Genomic DNA, 16,005 nt, shown 5'->3' on the forward strand with positions numbered 1-16,005 from the left:
CAGGAATGCTTTCTCTTATCAAAGGTCCCATCCTGAAATGTGCTTATTACTCACAATGAAGTTAGTTACCATTTAATAAAGTTAATAGGAATTTAGGGGCTGCAAGAATAGCTACATCTCATGGCCACCGTTTTTACTTAGTGGTGGTAAAGTTTTCTGAGCTCCTCAGAAGAAGATAACCAACTTTTCTTTCTTAAAGTTAATATTCTTCAAAGACCAAATTTTCCCAAAAGGGGAAATCCTTTTTATAAAATTCATATACATATTTGCTGTTAAGCAAAATCCAAGCTAATTCACATTCAGGGTTAGAAAACCAAGATGATAACCCACATAGGACCTCAAGAAAAACCAGTCCAGCACCATGAGCCATTTTCTCATTAATTCAAACACTAAATCTAGAGATTCAACTGGAGCTGCTTGTTTGGGTTTTGCTCTTTTTTTTTTTTTTTTTTTTTTTTTTTTAATTTGTAGGTTTAAAAGAATGAAAATTAAATTGTGTAAAGGAGCAGTATTGTCACTGATTAAGGAATGGCTGGCATTTGCAGGGCTGCATTTGTATTTGCCAGCCCTCAGTGAGCTTGGAAATCAGGAATATTTCTTAAATTCAGTATGTGATGAAGGTCCAGGATGGTCCACAACGGTGTGGTGATATCTACAGATCCAGATGAATTGATGGGCAAGTTTGGCTATGCTCAAACTAGCAACCAGCCAGGCTCTGGCTCTAAATCCAGCCCGGATGATCTGCCCACAGCTGTAATACTAAATCCTTTTAGCCTCTGCAACAGAGCTGCTGCCTCCAAAGCTGCCCACGGGAACAGGTTTGGGACTCTGCTCATTTCCAAACCACGGCTGGGACCTGTTTGCAACCATGCTGGCCAACCTCGCTCAAAACCAACCTCGCTGACAATTTAATAGTACCAGTATTTGACAGCCCAGGCTCTACCACTGTGTAATTTATTGGCAAAGATGCACTTTCTGGCTCCTTTAGTTCAGATGGATGGGTCTGCACACTTTTTTTCTTTAGAGGATGAGCCCAGTGTGTCCTCAACTACCTCAGTGTGTCCCTCATCTATCTCAGCATGTCCCTATTCAACGACACAGTAAATACAAAGACAACCAAATCCACCCTGAACACTTTGGGGGCTCCAGTGCATGGGACAGGAGAGTTTGGGCATGGTGGCACAAGGCCAGCATCCCCAGCTGACAACCACCTACAAAGAGTGAAAGCCTGGGACTGGAAAAGGCAGGTTGGGTCATTTGTCCTGCTATTTAGATTCAGATTTTCAATTTTCTTCTTTGTCATACAGGTATTTGCCAAACACAGCTGTGTTGGACAGGCTCTTCCACCGCCAGCACTGAACGTGTTCATGTTACACTTGCAGGACAGTTCCTCCAGCATCTTAAGAACCTTGACCCCACACATCTCTCTCCAAGGTGAAGCAAAAAGCAAGAGACTAGCATTTAGGCAGAAGGGTGAGGAGGTGTAAGTGTAGGAGAAGAATAAGTCTCCCCACCTTCCTTCTCAGTATTGTCAAAAAACTAAATTCAAGCTCAAAACCTGCAACCACAGAGCAAGTAGAGGTCAGGGTGAGGCAGGCCACAGCAGGGTTAAACCAGGACTGGAGTGTAGCAAGGCTGTGATATGGGTATGTTTATGGGACAGTAAAATCATCCCTTAAATCACCTCATCAAAGGCAGACTATCAGATCAGACGTGCCTGTACCTGACTTGCTCACCTAGGCTCACTTTAGAGCCTGTGGAGACAAACAGGCTCTTCCAAGGCATGGCCAGGGACCAGTACAGCTCTTCTGCAGACTGGTCAAGTCCTGTAAATGCCAGTTTGTCCCCACGGACTCAAAAGGGAGCTGAGGGTGACTGCCTCAGATATGGATGTCTACCCTGGGGATAGCTATACCCATACCTCCTCCACCTGACTTCAGGAACAACCCAACTTCTGGAACAACTCCCTGCTCTGAACCTTGCATGTGCTGAGGCCTTGCTGGATGGGTCCCAAAGCTTTATGTAAAATGGCTGTGATGTGTATTTATATGAATCATATGCATTAATTACATAATAGACAGTCATGCTCCCCATCCCACATGCACGCTGGTTATGCACAGGACACAAAGCCCGAGTGCAGTCACTGTGAATCATGCAATAAGACTACATCCCTCAGGCAAAACTCTCTCCAAAATGACCATGCTCATATATTCCCATGGTTTCCACTACAATATTATTTAATTAAGAATATTAATCTGCTAGGCCACCAACTTTCACCGTCTTCTGGGGAAGTCTGAGCAGACAGAGATTTTAATAAAATGTGGGGAATCTTGCTCTTTTTATGACTGAGTTGGTACAATAAGGTAAGTCAATTGCATGGTCTCATGAGCTTATTTTTTTTTATTCTTGATGTGAACATGAGACTTATGCACCAGAGATATCATTGGTTCAAAAGCTGTATGACTGATGCCAAATAATCTTTTTTTTGCTTTGCTTTTCAGTTATTGCTGTCGCATACTGCCCAGTTATGTGTGACACACCATTAATTAGTTGTGTGACGCTGCAAATACAGCACTGATCTCCATTTGGAGAATAAAAGACTAACACTTGATGCCTGACAGCCATGGGCACTCATTTGCACGTGCCTGCAGCCTGCATGCAAACTTTTCAGTTGTGCAAAAAATCAGTCTAGACACTGACAGGACCAGTTCAGCCACGTTACAGCAACCTGCCCCAGTAACTCCTCAGGGTTGCAGCCTTCTGCCCTTTTCCCCTCTTCCATGGGATGGAGAACTGCATGAACTGTTACAGCAGTCCCCATCACCTCCTGTCCTACAGCTCCAAACTTCTGATGCTCAGCCTAATCTGGGACTCAAACACAGGCCTCCTCACCACCAAGAGACGCATCCATCCCAGGACGGGGAGGACCACCACTGTTTCTTATTATGGGAGTACCATCAGAAACAGCTCTAGAGGGCTGCCATTGACAATACAACCAGGAGCCACTCCTTTGGAGGACCTAATGCTTTATTAGATTTTTTTTTTTTGTCTTTATTAGACATCTATTTTCAATGTCTGGGTGAGCACGACTTAAGCAGTTGTCTAGGCAGAGCCATGGAGGCCTATGGAAAGGCTGAGTGACTTGAAATTGTGGCAGGTAGGAAGTCCTGCGCCTGTAGGTGTGACATCCAAGGCCCAAGGGGGAAGTTTTATCCATTTTTCCTCCTGCATGATGTTAAGCAACAGGCAGTAAATATGGCATTCATTAAAACTACCTTGTATACTTTTAATAGCCTTGATAATCAGATTTCTGCCACTGTATCAGAAAGCAAAGTTTGTTTTTATTCAAGGCCTTGTAAAACTCTAATTTCTCCCTCATGCATTAGAGGTGCCTGGTGTTTTCTAACATTTTCAGTTGTTTTCTCAGCAGTTATTTTCCCCCATCAAAGCTCTGCTCTCCTCTGAAAGATGGAACAAGTAACTGAGTGGAGAATTCATTTCTCCATGTGTGAGGCACAAACTAGTGGCTGTTAAGGGGCAGCTTTAAAGCTGCATTTCTCCCTGTACTTTGTATACATAAGGGGTCAGATCCTGCCCTCCCCTCTGTGGCACTGCTAGGTAGACACCCTCAAGAGGAACCTCAGCATCTGTGGCTGGGGCTGCAACGTGCTTCTTTGCAGCTGAGCATCAGGGCTTGTCCTCCACCCAGGGACACCGCTCTGTATTTCTGAACATCAGCAAACCCTGCAGACAACCTCTGGCACTTGCAGAAGATCAAAGCCCCCTTTTTCAATCTTGAATCGAACTGGAAGTAAGATCCCCACTCTGGGAAAAGGTAAAAGCCTTGCGGAGGTGTTGGTCGAACCCCCAAAAGATGAAAGGCAAGAAGCGTGAAGGCAACCGACCGTAGAGCAGCACAACAGAAAAGTTCAGTTTGCGGCCACATAACGTACACAGCCAGGTCTTTAGTCATCCTGCCTGTGCCCACATGCCAGGCGCTCACGTCTGAGTACACACAGACAAGCAAGGGCTGCAGGGCAAGTATGCTGCAGTGCAGCTGCCAGGGTCCCAGCCGAGCCTCTCCTGGAGGTATCGCTGGGGGCACGGCTGCAAAAATAACCCATCCGACAACACAGACCGTCAGGAGGCTCTGACTCAAAGGGAACCTGTTTGGGGCCAATCAAAGCATTTCCTCAGCATCAAGCCCGTCGAGGCTTTTGAACCAGGTCAGCGCGTTGCAGAGAGAGCCCGCGGGAACCTGCTCCACCCCCTCCAGCCCTCGGCCCCACGAGAGGCAGAGCGCAAGGGCCGCAGAGGGCTTCGCCGCTGTCTGCTGGAGAAACAAAGCATCCCTCCTCCAAGATGAAAGCAATCGAGGAGTCTGTGCTAATCAAACCCTAGGCGCCTGCTGGCTGAAGTTCAGCTTGTGAGGGATGCAGCTCCGTGGAGGGATCCACACTTCCAGCTCTGTGAGCTTGGTGGAAGGGGAAAACACGACAGCGAGAACTTCAGCTGGCTGCGAGTCAAACAGGTGTATGGCAGCAGCACCCAAGATTATAATAATATCTTGCAAACATGCAAAAAATAGATGTAATAAGACTGATTCTTTGATTTTCATTAATGAATCATAAAGGCTTTCTTTACATTACACATGCTTTTTTGGCATAGGCTGTTAATATTTCCACACTTGCAAGGTTGGAGTTTTAAGACTGAGCCTCCCTCCCCTAAGGTTCCCCATTTTTGGCAAGCTATACAAGGTGACTGTGTGCCATGACAGGCTCTATCTTACTTTGGGGCAATCAGATTACTTCACACAGATGGTTTTATCACTGAGACCATTAGAAATGAATTGCACAGCATGTAAATGTTCACTTGTTTCATAAAAATAAAACAACCAAAAAACAGTCTCAGTTCTTCACTGCTGTCTTGTCTATGTTCCTAAATATATTTCCTCCCTCCTGCATCATTCCAAAGCACAATTTGTCCAATCTTTACCCTAAAGTGACTCAGCTAGTTTCTGATAGGCATCTTAAGTACACAGTAACTACGGAAGCAGGCTTTCGTGAGCTACTGGATTGAAATGCAGGAGAATGAACCTTAGCCTTAACTGTTGAAGAAACAAAGGCATCTCTCTGTCAGGACGCCCAATATCACACACGCCACAAAAGTAAAGCACCAAAAAATAGAGAATATCACAATTACTTTAAAACATGCAAGTAAACACCCTCTTGGAGGGGGAAAGAAAAGATAGAATTTGTTCACAGAATCAGGTTCACAATTTAAAAATAGTCCGATCTGAAATGGACCTAGAGACACTCAAACGACACGTGCTCAGAGCAACACAGCAGCTCTTCCACTGCAGAAAAAAAGGGACTTTGACCCCCGCCCACCATGCTGTAACCCTGGCATCACTGACTGAGCCTTGCTCTTCTCAGTAAGGTTTGTCTGAGGCCACGGAGGCAGCCTCTGCCAGTCCTTCCCCGCTCTGCATAATGATTTTAGGGAAAACATGGTCTTTACCTGAGAGGCGTCTGGGCACATCGGTGATGGCTGGAAGTCCTGTGCCTCGAGTGGAGGACAGGGGAGTTGTGGAGTGAATGGACGGTGAAGTCATCTGGCTCAAGTAGGATGGGTAAGACTGGTCATAGGACCATGGTGGGGATGACTGCGCCTGCCTCGGGTCTAGGGAAAAACAAAAAAAGAAAGGAAGAGAAAATGTTTTAAAAAAGAACAAAAAATTTTAGGGCATCAACAGCCTAATTGAAAGAGGTGGGATTACTGAGCATACACACTTTGGTGCTATAAGGAATGAGAATGGAATGAAACACAACCTGCCGCTGTAGGACTCAACCCCTTCCAGCCTTACTCTGTGCCCTCCCCTCCCCACAGCAATTTTTTGGGGAAATGAACAGAGCAGGGAGCAGAGTTTCAAAAGGTCTGGCAGCTGTGCTGCAGATTCCTGGTGTCTCTCGTCCAGGCCTAACAGCACGTTACACCGAGACTTGCCAGTCCCCCAGGATTTGGACAGATAAGCAGACAGCAAGTACAAGACGCGGGTCTGAACTTAGGAAGTGGATTCAGAGGTGGGGAGACTCTCCAGTCAGCACTTGGCACGCTTGTCAAGTTGTTACCAGTTCAAACATTCCACAGTAGTGTTTTCAGTGCAGAAAATACTATCCAAGAAGGAAAACGTCATTAATCTTATCAGTATCCGTCCAAAAAATGGCACTTTTGGACGGTGGCCCAACTACCTACAGTCACCTCAATTACAACAATACAAACCCAAATGGTTTGGGATAACTATCGGAAGTTAATGATGCCTTTGATGTACTTGCTACAGCCAAGGATGAATGATTTTAAGGATAAATACAGTTTTGCTGAAGCACTGGTGAGTTGCACGAAGTGAGAGAGGGAGACCTACTTTTACTCACTGATGTTTGGGTTTATAAACCATGTGGTCTCACTTAATATCTGGTGATAAAGATACCACCGAATGCCTCATAAATTATTATTTTTATTTCTTTACATCGATAAAAACAAAGCACTTTCAACCTCAAAGTTTTTTTTGGGCACTGCACGATAAACAGAAAAATATATTTGAACTGGCTCATAGAAATTGTAGCACATCCCTCCAAATCCTCCTCAGTATTTTCAGTCAAACACATCAGGTCGTCTCAGTTTGGTGAACCTGCTACATCAGAGCGCTGTGCTAAGGCCCTCCTTTGTAGACAGTAATGTGATAGCCATGTGGCATAAGCAAAGCACTTTTTCAGGAAATTCAACTTTTTTTTCTTTTTTTTTTTAAACTCCTTTCCCTGGTCTTCCACACAGCACAACCTTGTAGTTTCAGCTATCCCTTGTTTATTTTTAATGCTCAGACACGATTTGTTTGAAGAGATGTCTGGAAAGCAGATACTTCCTTGAAGCAAAGTAACTATATAGATAAATAAAAACCCTCCAACTTTCCAATTTAATTTTAAGAGGATTTTCCTGAAGTTTGCCATTTATATTAGAGCTGAGTAATATAAATGGTTAACAAACTCCTAACAAATCCGAAGGACACTTGATCATTAAATGTAATGAACTTCTTTGTTTTAACAATTTCAAGGCTAGGGTTGTATAGATTGGCTCAGGTTCAAATCTGACTGACTGCTCGTTGTTGTATCTGATATCGACATATTTCTCTGCCTCATTCCACTGCTATAATTCACCATGCAGTCAATGGTAAATGATCTTCAACTGGGAATGGAAAGCCTAGGCTTGCTGGGAAAACAATCTTAAAATTAATGATGTGTCAGGAGCACAATCTCAAATCCGAGCTCCTTCGAACTCCAAGAGCTTTTCAATCTCTGCTTCCGAATCTAAAATACAGTCCCTTAAAGTTTGGGGTTTAGGTCAGCTCAAATGCTGGAAGGAAACCATGTAGTAGGTAAAGGATGAAAAAGAAGTCACAGTAGAGGATGTTTTTACAGGACTTTGGTCTAAGATGGTGAAAACCTGAGGAAAGGAGCTGCCTTCTGGAAGTTCATGCCACTTTTGGAAGTGCAGTCCTCATTACATGAGAAGATCTTGAGTGTCTCTAGCACCCTCCCCACACTGAACGCTCACGTTAGACCTGGTTGTACACCTAACATCCTTAATCCGACTACTGTGAATGCCTGTGTGGACACAAGAAGCACGAATGGCAAAAAGTGGTCATCAAAGGCCTCAAGTGGTCTTTCAAAACAATACCTCACTGTCAGAGGTGGAATATGGGGCTGGATGGACCAACAGTAAACCCCCAAACATACCACATACTCTTACAACGTCTAGCTTCAATCTATACACAGCCTCTATAGCTCATTCCAGCCTCAGAGATGCAATACTACATTTCTTTTTTTTAGATATATACTTTTTATTTCAGCTCTCCATGAGTCAAACACTGTGATATTTAAAACTGCAAAGCATTTTAGAGAAAGAGAAAAACAGAGGGTGGACTGTGAACAAGGCACTGTACTGAGACATAACTGCTGCTGGCTCTGAAACAGATCTCCTGTTGGACCTGGATAACTCACCCAATCTCCATTTGATATAATTTCTACCTAAATTTAAGGATTAAAATTATATATTGCATATTTAGTTGGTCATTTCTTTAAGGTGTAGGCACTTGAGTACCTTATTCACAAAATGAGGGGGTTATCGTGGATGGAAGCCTTCAACCCAGGTATTCTGGTGCAAACTTCAGCCCCTCTAAAACCAGAGTGCAAGAAACTTGGCTCCAGGGAAATGAGGACATTTCTTCTCAGAGCATAGAAGGTAATAAAGAGGAAAACCCTCAAAGAAATAGAACATCAGATGATGAATTGGAACGCAGTGACTGAGGATAAGGTCACAATACCTCAGGCTGGAGGGTTACTGTGATTTCTCCACACTAAGGCATGGCTGAGGTCATGGTCAAGACAGAATGGGGAATTTTGCCCTGGGCTTACTGGCTTAAAGTCTTATCTTTGGTCCATTAGGAAACCAGAAAGTGAAGATACAAGTTTCACCACATCTTAGATTAAATGCCCTAAAATCAGCATCTGCTGACGGAGCAGCCAAGGTGTGCATGGATGTGAGAGCAGAAAGCAGCAAAATGCCCTTGATGTACTGCTAGCCCACAGGCTAAACATTGCTGCTCAGCAGCATTGCTCTGTCTCCAGAGTAAAATATTGGAAAGCAGAATCCAAAGCTGCCCAATCTAGTCTTAGAAGGTGGACATGCAGCTTGATCTCACATGGCACTCTTTGATCCCACCAGCAGAGATGTTCCCTGCAGTGCTGCTGGAGCAGAGACTTTGGCCACTGAGGTCAAACCAGCCCATCTCTTCTGGTCCCACACACAACCAAACCAAACCAAACCTCTCTGGGGGAAGGAGGGTGCTGGGAGCACCATGGGAGGTGCCAGCTGCCAGAACAGCACTTCCAGGGCAGATCCATGCAGATGCTCTGAAGGAAACGTAACAATGTCCTTAGGAGGATCACCTCTTCCTTGGTCAGGCATGAAGGGGTGGAGTGACTTAGCTCATACCAGCTGGGAGGAAGCTACAAGTGGATTTGTGAGAGGTTTTCCTCAGCCTCCTACACCAAAGACCAGCTTCCCCGTTCACTCTGGCTGGTGGGCCCACATGTGTCCACCAGGCTCCTGCGGGCCAGGGGCTTTGCACTGTCACCCAAAGCACCACATGCTCTGCAGGCACAACACATCTTCCCAGTCGTGAACAGACGAGAAACCTTTGAGCTCTGAGGCAGAGTGGATGTGGATTCCTCCCTAAAGGAATCCCTCCAAAACAAGGGAAAATGCTAATACAAAAATCATGGAACAGCTCAGGAGAAAGCCCCACATTTTCTTGTACAGCTACGGGGGAGAGCCTGCAGAGCATTCAACAACAGCAAAAGAGGCAGAGGGCCACTCAGAGTTTGCATTTGCAATTGAAAATCTTGGAGTGATTACTAAGAGCAGTCCTCCTTTTGTAAACATTTCTGTTATGCCTGCGTGGGTGTGAAGAGAAGTGTGGCTTTCAGCATATTCCTTCACAACAGGGCACATCGTGTGTCTGCTAAAAAAGCCTGGGCACAGCTCAGCTGAAACAAGGCAGCGGGGCGAGGTCTGAACTAATGCACAAACAGCTCCGTCCTGTTTGCTCTGCCACGTAAACCTCACCAAAGCAGGAAATATCCAGTAGTGCAAATTATTTTGTGTCTAGGTTTTACTGCCACATTTATAGTCCGTGGGACATATACACAGTTGTTGACCCTTGTGGTCTGTGACTTGACTGCATCAATGGACAATGGACACTGATGCTTAATGGACAATGAGTGGTTTTAAAAATCAGTCTAAGTTTGGATGCACTGTATAGGACTTAAAAAAAAACCCAAACCCAAATCCAAACCAAAAAGACAGTGACCCATTCTCCCACTGATGACATTGTCTCTCCAGCAAAGTGACTCCTCTTCCTTCAATGGAAATGTTCTGAAGTGTCAATGGAAAGAACAAAAAGCCCATAAACAGACCCAAAGAATGAGTTTTTCCACTACTTCGGCACTGGATTATGAAGCACGCAGATTTACTACAGAAAAAACAAAATCAATTTCCTATTTCCCAAGCTGAGTTAGATGATCAGAGCATGAGCAGAGGCTGGCAGATCCTTGGTGTATCATCTACAACACCCCAATGTCACATGTGCTCACGTACTCTGCAAAACCACCCTCATTTAAATCCAGCCATCAGCTCCAGCACTGGCTGCTGTGGGTTGTATCAGTGCTACCACCGATACTCAAAAACAAGCTGTCTGGAGCTATCTTTGGCAAACACTTAAAGCAAACATCCTCACTTCTGATCTTAATAAAGCCAAGATGACTTTCTGCATGAGTAACCCAACTATTGTTGTAACACCACACCCCTCAGCCAAACAACAACAACAACAAAAATGCAACCTCCTTCTCTGACTATTTCTTAGGCATCTCTAAAAGCCCAGGGCTTGAGCTGGATTGCCCAGTTCAATCAATGAAGTCAAATCCAATGGAGTTACACCACAATGTACAGAAATCTAATTGAGACCACATTTTGGCCTGAAGAACCTCTAAAAATATTTCTCCTCCCCTCCCTCCCCTGCTAAGAGACACATTTCTACAAGAAAAAAAAAAAAATAAACCGACGTCATGCCAGTAGGGCAACTACATTGCAAAGGCAAGGGGGAATAAAGTTAAAAGAACACTAACAGAAGGACACAAGCTTCACCAAATGGAGGCTCACAATGGCAACTCGCCAGTCCCCTGAAGGATGTAATCAATTTGTATAAAATAGAGCAGACTGCAGCCACCCTTGTCTTCATGGCAGCAGAAATCCCAACTCTACCCCCTCATCCAAGGAGTCTTGTAGCTGTTACTCCATGCCACAGTGAGCTGAAGGCACAATTCATCCTGTAAGCCCATTATTGCTTGTGCTATTTTTAAATTATCTGTTCCAGGCAGCCGTGTACTTTTATGCACTCTTAGACTGATGTGCACCAGCTACAAACTGGTGTGTGCTTGAGTGCTGCTGGTCCCAAGTATAGCACAGCCAACCCCTGGCAGGGTACCTGCATAGTGCCAGTCTAATAATGGCTACACAGTTTCTGTTTCAAACTTGTCCTGAAACACATGGTCTTGGAGAACAGACACTAGTCTTTGATGTGGATGCTGCACAACTTTATACCGAGAGCCCAGGCCAACGCTGTGATGAGCACAACCTTCTGCCTTCTCCCTGATTCTGCAAAAGGGCAGTGTCCAGCCCATTGCCTGCAAGTACTGAAAGCAGGAATTAAGGAAGGCCCAGATGGTACCATCCTCTTCCTCCATTTGCAGTTGAAGGTGCTTTCTGCCCATGGTCTTCCCAGCAGGCTCAGTGCATACTGTCCCTGAAACCAGTCCCTGTCTGCCACTGGAGACCCCCTCATTAACTTCCAGCTAAGCCAGCTTTGAAGCTTCTAAATCTGCTTTCTACAACCTTAAGAATGATGAGAAACAAATGCATCACATCCTTGAAGTGCATGGAGGGTGGGGAAGAGGAAAAAGAAATAGAAAAAATCTAACGGGACCTGCTTTGGAGTGCTGTTATTTCAGTGATGAAAGTCACAGGTTGCCTATAGATCAGCTGGTGCTACAGGGGTGATGGAGCATGAAACCTCACTTAGCTCCCACTTCAGTCTCCACAGTCCAGCCGCCGGGGTCCTCGTGCCGACCACACTCCTGCCATTATGCCCATGATTATTCCTGGCCAACAGAAGCTAATCCTCACCCGTTGTGTTTTAGAGAAACAAGAGTTTTCCTCGTTCCGTAGCGAAACGCTGCTGCAGCAGCTCAGTGTGTGACCAGGAGTGTAACCAGAGACGTGAGCAAGTTGTGTGAGTGCCGTCAGGGGAAGGGCAAAACAGAAAAAGGCAAAAATACCAGCATCCAAATGTGAACAGACAGGACCCCTGATTTACGGGCAGCAAGCGCGGCTCAAATTGGACCTGCGCTGCCTCAGCCAAGGCATCTGCTGATGGGGTGATTTGTCTGTTAATGACCCTCCGACGGTGCTTTTGCAGAATCCTTGTTAAAATGCCATGTCGAATAAGGGCAACTCTGTGCCTTGTACCACTACAGCTCCCTCCTGTGCTGTGATTTGTAAAGCCTGTGCTCTGATACTCTAGGAAAATAAACACAATCTGGATAGAGAAAAGAAATACAAGAGTGAAACCCAAAGTGCTGAGTTCTTTTAGACTCAGGTGTGGGCCAGCCAGGCTTTAAATATTATTTCTGTTTAATCATGCAATAGCTATGCAAGACCTCAAGTGGAATGGAACAAAAACAGTTCATGTGCTTACTAGTAATAATATAGATTTTTGTCGTGGGAAACCGGTATTTACTGTTAAAGTTATTGGGAATTAATTATTTTCCTTACATTACTAGGCAAAAAGACTAAGAAACAAAGGTATTTCTAAAGGAATGCTTGGTAAATTCCAATAAAGGTAATAAAAAAAATCCTGTTTTTTCAGACAAGGGTCTATTCTCCTTTTAATTCATACTCAAGCCATACCACCCCAGTAACCATTTTAAGAAGCCAGTGGGTAATTCCCAGTGAACATCACACCGCAACAAGGAAACTGGAGGGGATGGACAGCCCAAGCAGCTTACTCCCTACTACCACACCAAACAGGAGGACATTTAGCAATCTCCCATGGCCTCCTACCACCCAATCAAAGAGGTGCCTTGTCTACGCCATCAGCTTTGCCTCTTGTTGGCACAGTTTGTGTGGCAACGAGCAACCTTTCATTACAGAATAACCCGGAGGGACTGTCCACAAAAAGCATCCCAGAACTTGGTGGAACATCAAAGCATGTGATGCCTTACAGATTACAATCAATGTCCTGAGGAGCACCAAAAAACATTGTGGAGAAAGTAGCACAATTCATAAGTGCTCACACCAAGGTAATATGCTCACACTAACTGCCTTTTTTAATGGGGGGCTACCAGAAAGCTGACAAATAGCCTTTGAGAGTGGGGTGTTTGACTTTTCTGAATTGAGGAAGAGACTAGGATAGGGAATAACATGGGCAATACTGTATCAGACCAATTACCCACTCAAAACTAATAAGCAGCCGAGTCCTCACTGGTATCGGGAAAATGAGAGCAATTTTGGATTCTAAGGTATTCCCTAACTGTGAGTTTATCTGGCAAGAAAAGCACATAATCCACAATAGATGGGAAAGTCAGCCTTCCTTCCTCAGTTCAGCTCACTCCCTCTGCCTGACTAACACCATATCTTCCCTTTCTCAATGAAGTCTCAGCTGGTGCTTTGAACTGCTGACTCTTAAATTTGCAGAGAAGACAGCAAATGCCACACAGCTTTGTTTCCAGTCAGGCTTATTTAAAGCTCATCTGAAGTTTTTCACCTCCCGGATCTGTAAATACTGCTGTTGATTCATAACGAGGCAGAGAAGTACTCTATTAATCAAACCCAGCAGAACAGTTTCTACAGGAGGCATTTATGTGAATGAGACCAGCATATGAGGTTACACTTAGCTAGGAAGAAAATTACAAGGGGATCTCAGTTCTCGTGCTTCAGGGCATAAGCTGATCACCAGATGGGGTCAGGGAGAATTTTACCCTCCTTCACTCCTAGATATAGGGTTGCACAATAGGTAAACTATGGAGGCACAAGGAAGAAAGAAAAAACTGATTATAGCCCCAGATTTCCCCCCCGCTTTCTTGGCATCTATGTCCCCAAACACCACCAGACAGAAGACAGTAGGTTATAAAAATTATTGGGCTTTGGTTTGGCAGTTCTTGACCAGAAAATTATATGCACAGGAGTCCTGACTTCATATGTCCAACCAACAAAACACTAAGCCCAGCCAAAAAACCTGCTCTGGGAAGCTAGTGGGCAGCAGGTACCATGTAATAGGTTCTACTGACATATTTAATACATTATAAACATTTTACACTAGTTACAGCTAGACTTCTAGTTCTGGGAGAACTCTGCCACAGCTCATGGGAACAATTTCTTCATTTCAATTCTCTGAGTGCTTTGGGTTCCAATTAACCCACTTACTTCTCTTTCTTAGTGCAAATTAATAAACCAGTTGAACTTTAAAAAGAAGAAAAAGAAAGAAGAAGAAAGCCACAACACTTTGTTAAAACCGCTAAGTTTCAGCTGGTATCATGTCAAAACCACTTGAAACATGAAACCAGAAATCTTCCTAGGTTGACTCAAAGACTATGTCTATAGTCAGAGTGCTTTACCAGTAGAGGAATACTGGTATATACTGGCAAAGAACTCCTCGTGTAGATGCAACTACAGCAGCAAAACTGAGGTTTAAATTGATCTAGTAAATCGAGCCAAAAGTTATGTTGACAGGCTTTCATCTAGGTGAAGTTCTCCAACCATTCTGGCAAGTGAATTGGTCAGGGGAAACACCTCTTCACATCCTGAATAGACATGAACATGACAGCATAAATTCTGAGTGTAGAAATAGTCAAAATTAGGTAGAGCTTGTTTTGAAACTCTTCTGAAAAATTTAACCCGCTCTGAATTTAGAAAAATGACAAAATCAGTTTATTTTGTAGGCTCCACAGTTTTGTTGCAAAGGTCTGGCATAGCTGCAGTTAAACATCTTATTTCAGTTTTATAATCTGTGACACATGGCACTTTATGATTTCTCTCAGCACAATGAAATCTGTCTCTCAGCATGCAATCATAAATGTTGCATACAACCCTCACAAGCAACCTTTGGAGAATTCTCCATAACCCAGTTCGTTTACTGTAACAGTGGTCAGCACTGGTGAGAGAAGGGAACTGCCACATGAGCAGATTGTATTATTATTCTGATAGCAACACCATTAAATGCTGGCTGCTTCCCTCAACACGAGTGCAAACTAAAAAGGCTGAATAAAAATGTTCATTTTATGATACACTAATACGTACTCCTGCACACATGGAGGAGAAGGCAAGGCAGTACGGCAGTTTGAGCTTCACCAGATTCCTACTCCATTTACCCACATTGACTATTTTAGACTATTTTGGAATTATTGAAAAAAAAAAAAATTAATAAAAAAAAGACATTTTCAGCTTCAAACACTCCAGAAAAATCCACTTCCCACCTAGCTTTGCTTGGAGCATATCTCTCACTCTGTCACAGCCTCTTTTACTGCAGTTGAGACACAAATATCCATAAGCAATTACTACCGTTGCCTGTGCAAGTCAAACCTATGGTTCTGTCTCTTACCTGTAATCTGACTCTGTCCTTGTGGATTAAAAGGACTTGGTGCAGAGTTCAGAGAGGGCCGTGGGCTCTGGGTCGGGACCCCTACTCTCATACTGGGATGAGGAATGCGCCCTAAATCACTGAGGCGTTCAGAGAACAAACTAGGTTTAGAGTCATCAAGCTTCTGTCTGTGCCCTGGAAACAGCAAATCATAAAATAAAAGCGTTAATAACAAGATTTAGTAATTTAACACACCCAAAATAACCCCAGAATGGACTCTAAGGACCTGTTATTAGATTTCTTATAGGTATCTCACCTACCCCAATAACACAGCGACACTGGGGGGGGATTTGTGTATTGGGGACAGTTCTGCTGGTGAAAGTCTTATCAAGCACAACTGTGCCCATACAGATGTGTAATGTTGCAATTTGGATTAAAATAAGCACTTATGAGGACACCAACACAAGGTCTTTTTTGGTCATTTTTCTCTTTTTTTTTTTTTTTTCCTGCTTTATCTACACTAGGTAATTAAAGGGGCAAAGTTCCTTTTCCAAAAGCAAGCCTCATATTTAAGTAGAAATTATCAAGTGGGACAATTATTCCATGCCTGATTTATATGTTGTGGATTTTTTTTCTATGAAAATGCAAGCTTTTCCCTTATTTTTTTTTCCTTTGACTCTGTCACAGTTAGTCATCAGCTTTCATTATTCCCCTGGGAGATTTTCCAAAATGTAAATAGTCACAGTGATTTGAGAAGA

The 16,005-nt window shown here is 43.9% G+C and overlaps 1 protein-coding gene across 1 annotated transcript in view; it reads right to left on the bottom strand.

The window, feature by feature from the left end:
* RUNX2 (runt-related transcription factor 2) overlaps window positions 1-16,005 on the bottom strand; it is a gene marked incomplete at its 5' end in the record, with an annotated part of 79,770 nt that overhangs the window by 19,502 nt on the left and 44,263 nt on the right. Inside the window, 2 exons of the mRNA XM_008939284.1 lie at window positions 5,521-5,682; window positions 15,269-15,442. Coding sequence (XP_008937532.1) covers window positions 5,521-5,682; window positions 15,269-15,442 — 336 coding nt within the window. The remainder of the gene's footprint in view (window positions 1-5,520; window positions 5,683-15,268; window positions 15,443-16,005) is intronic.

The sequence above is a fragment of the Merops nubicus genome, unplaced genomic scaffold, assembly GCF_000691845.1.
Source record: "Merops nubicus isolate BGI_N331 unplaced genomic scaffold, ASM69184v1 scaffold21904, whole genome shotgun sequence".
Classification (NCBI taxonomy): Eukaryota; Metazoa; Chordata; class Aves; order Coraciiformes; family Meropidae; genus Merops; species Merops nubicus.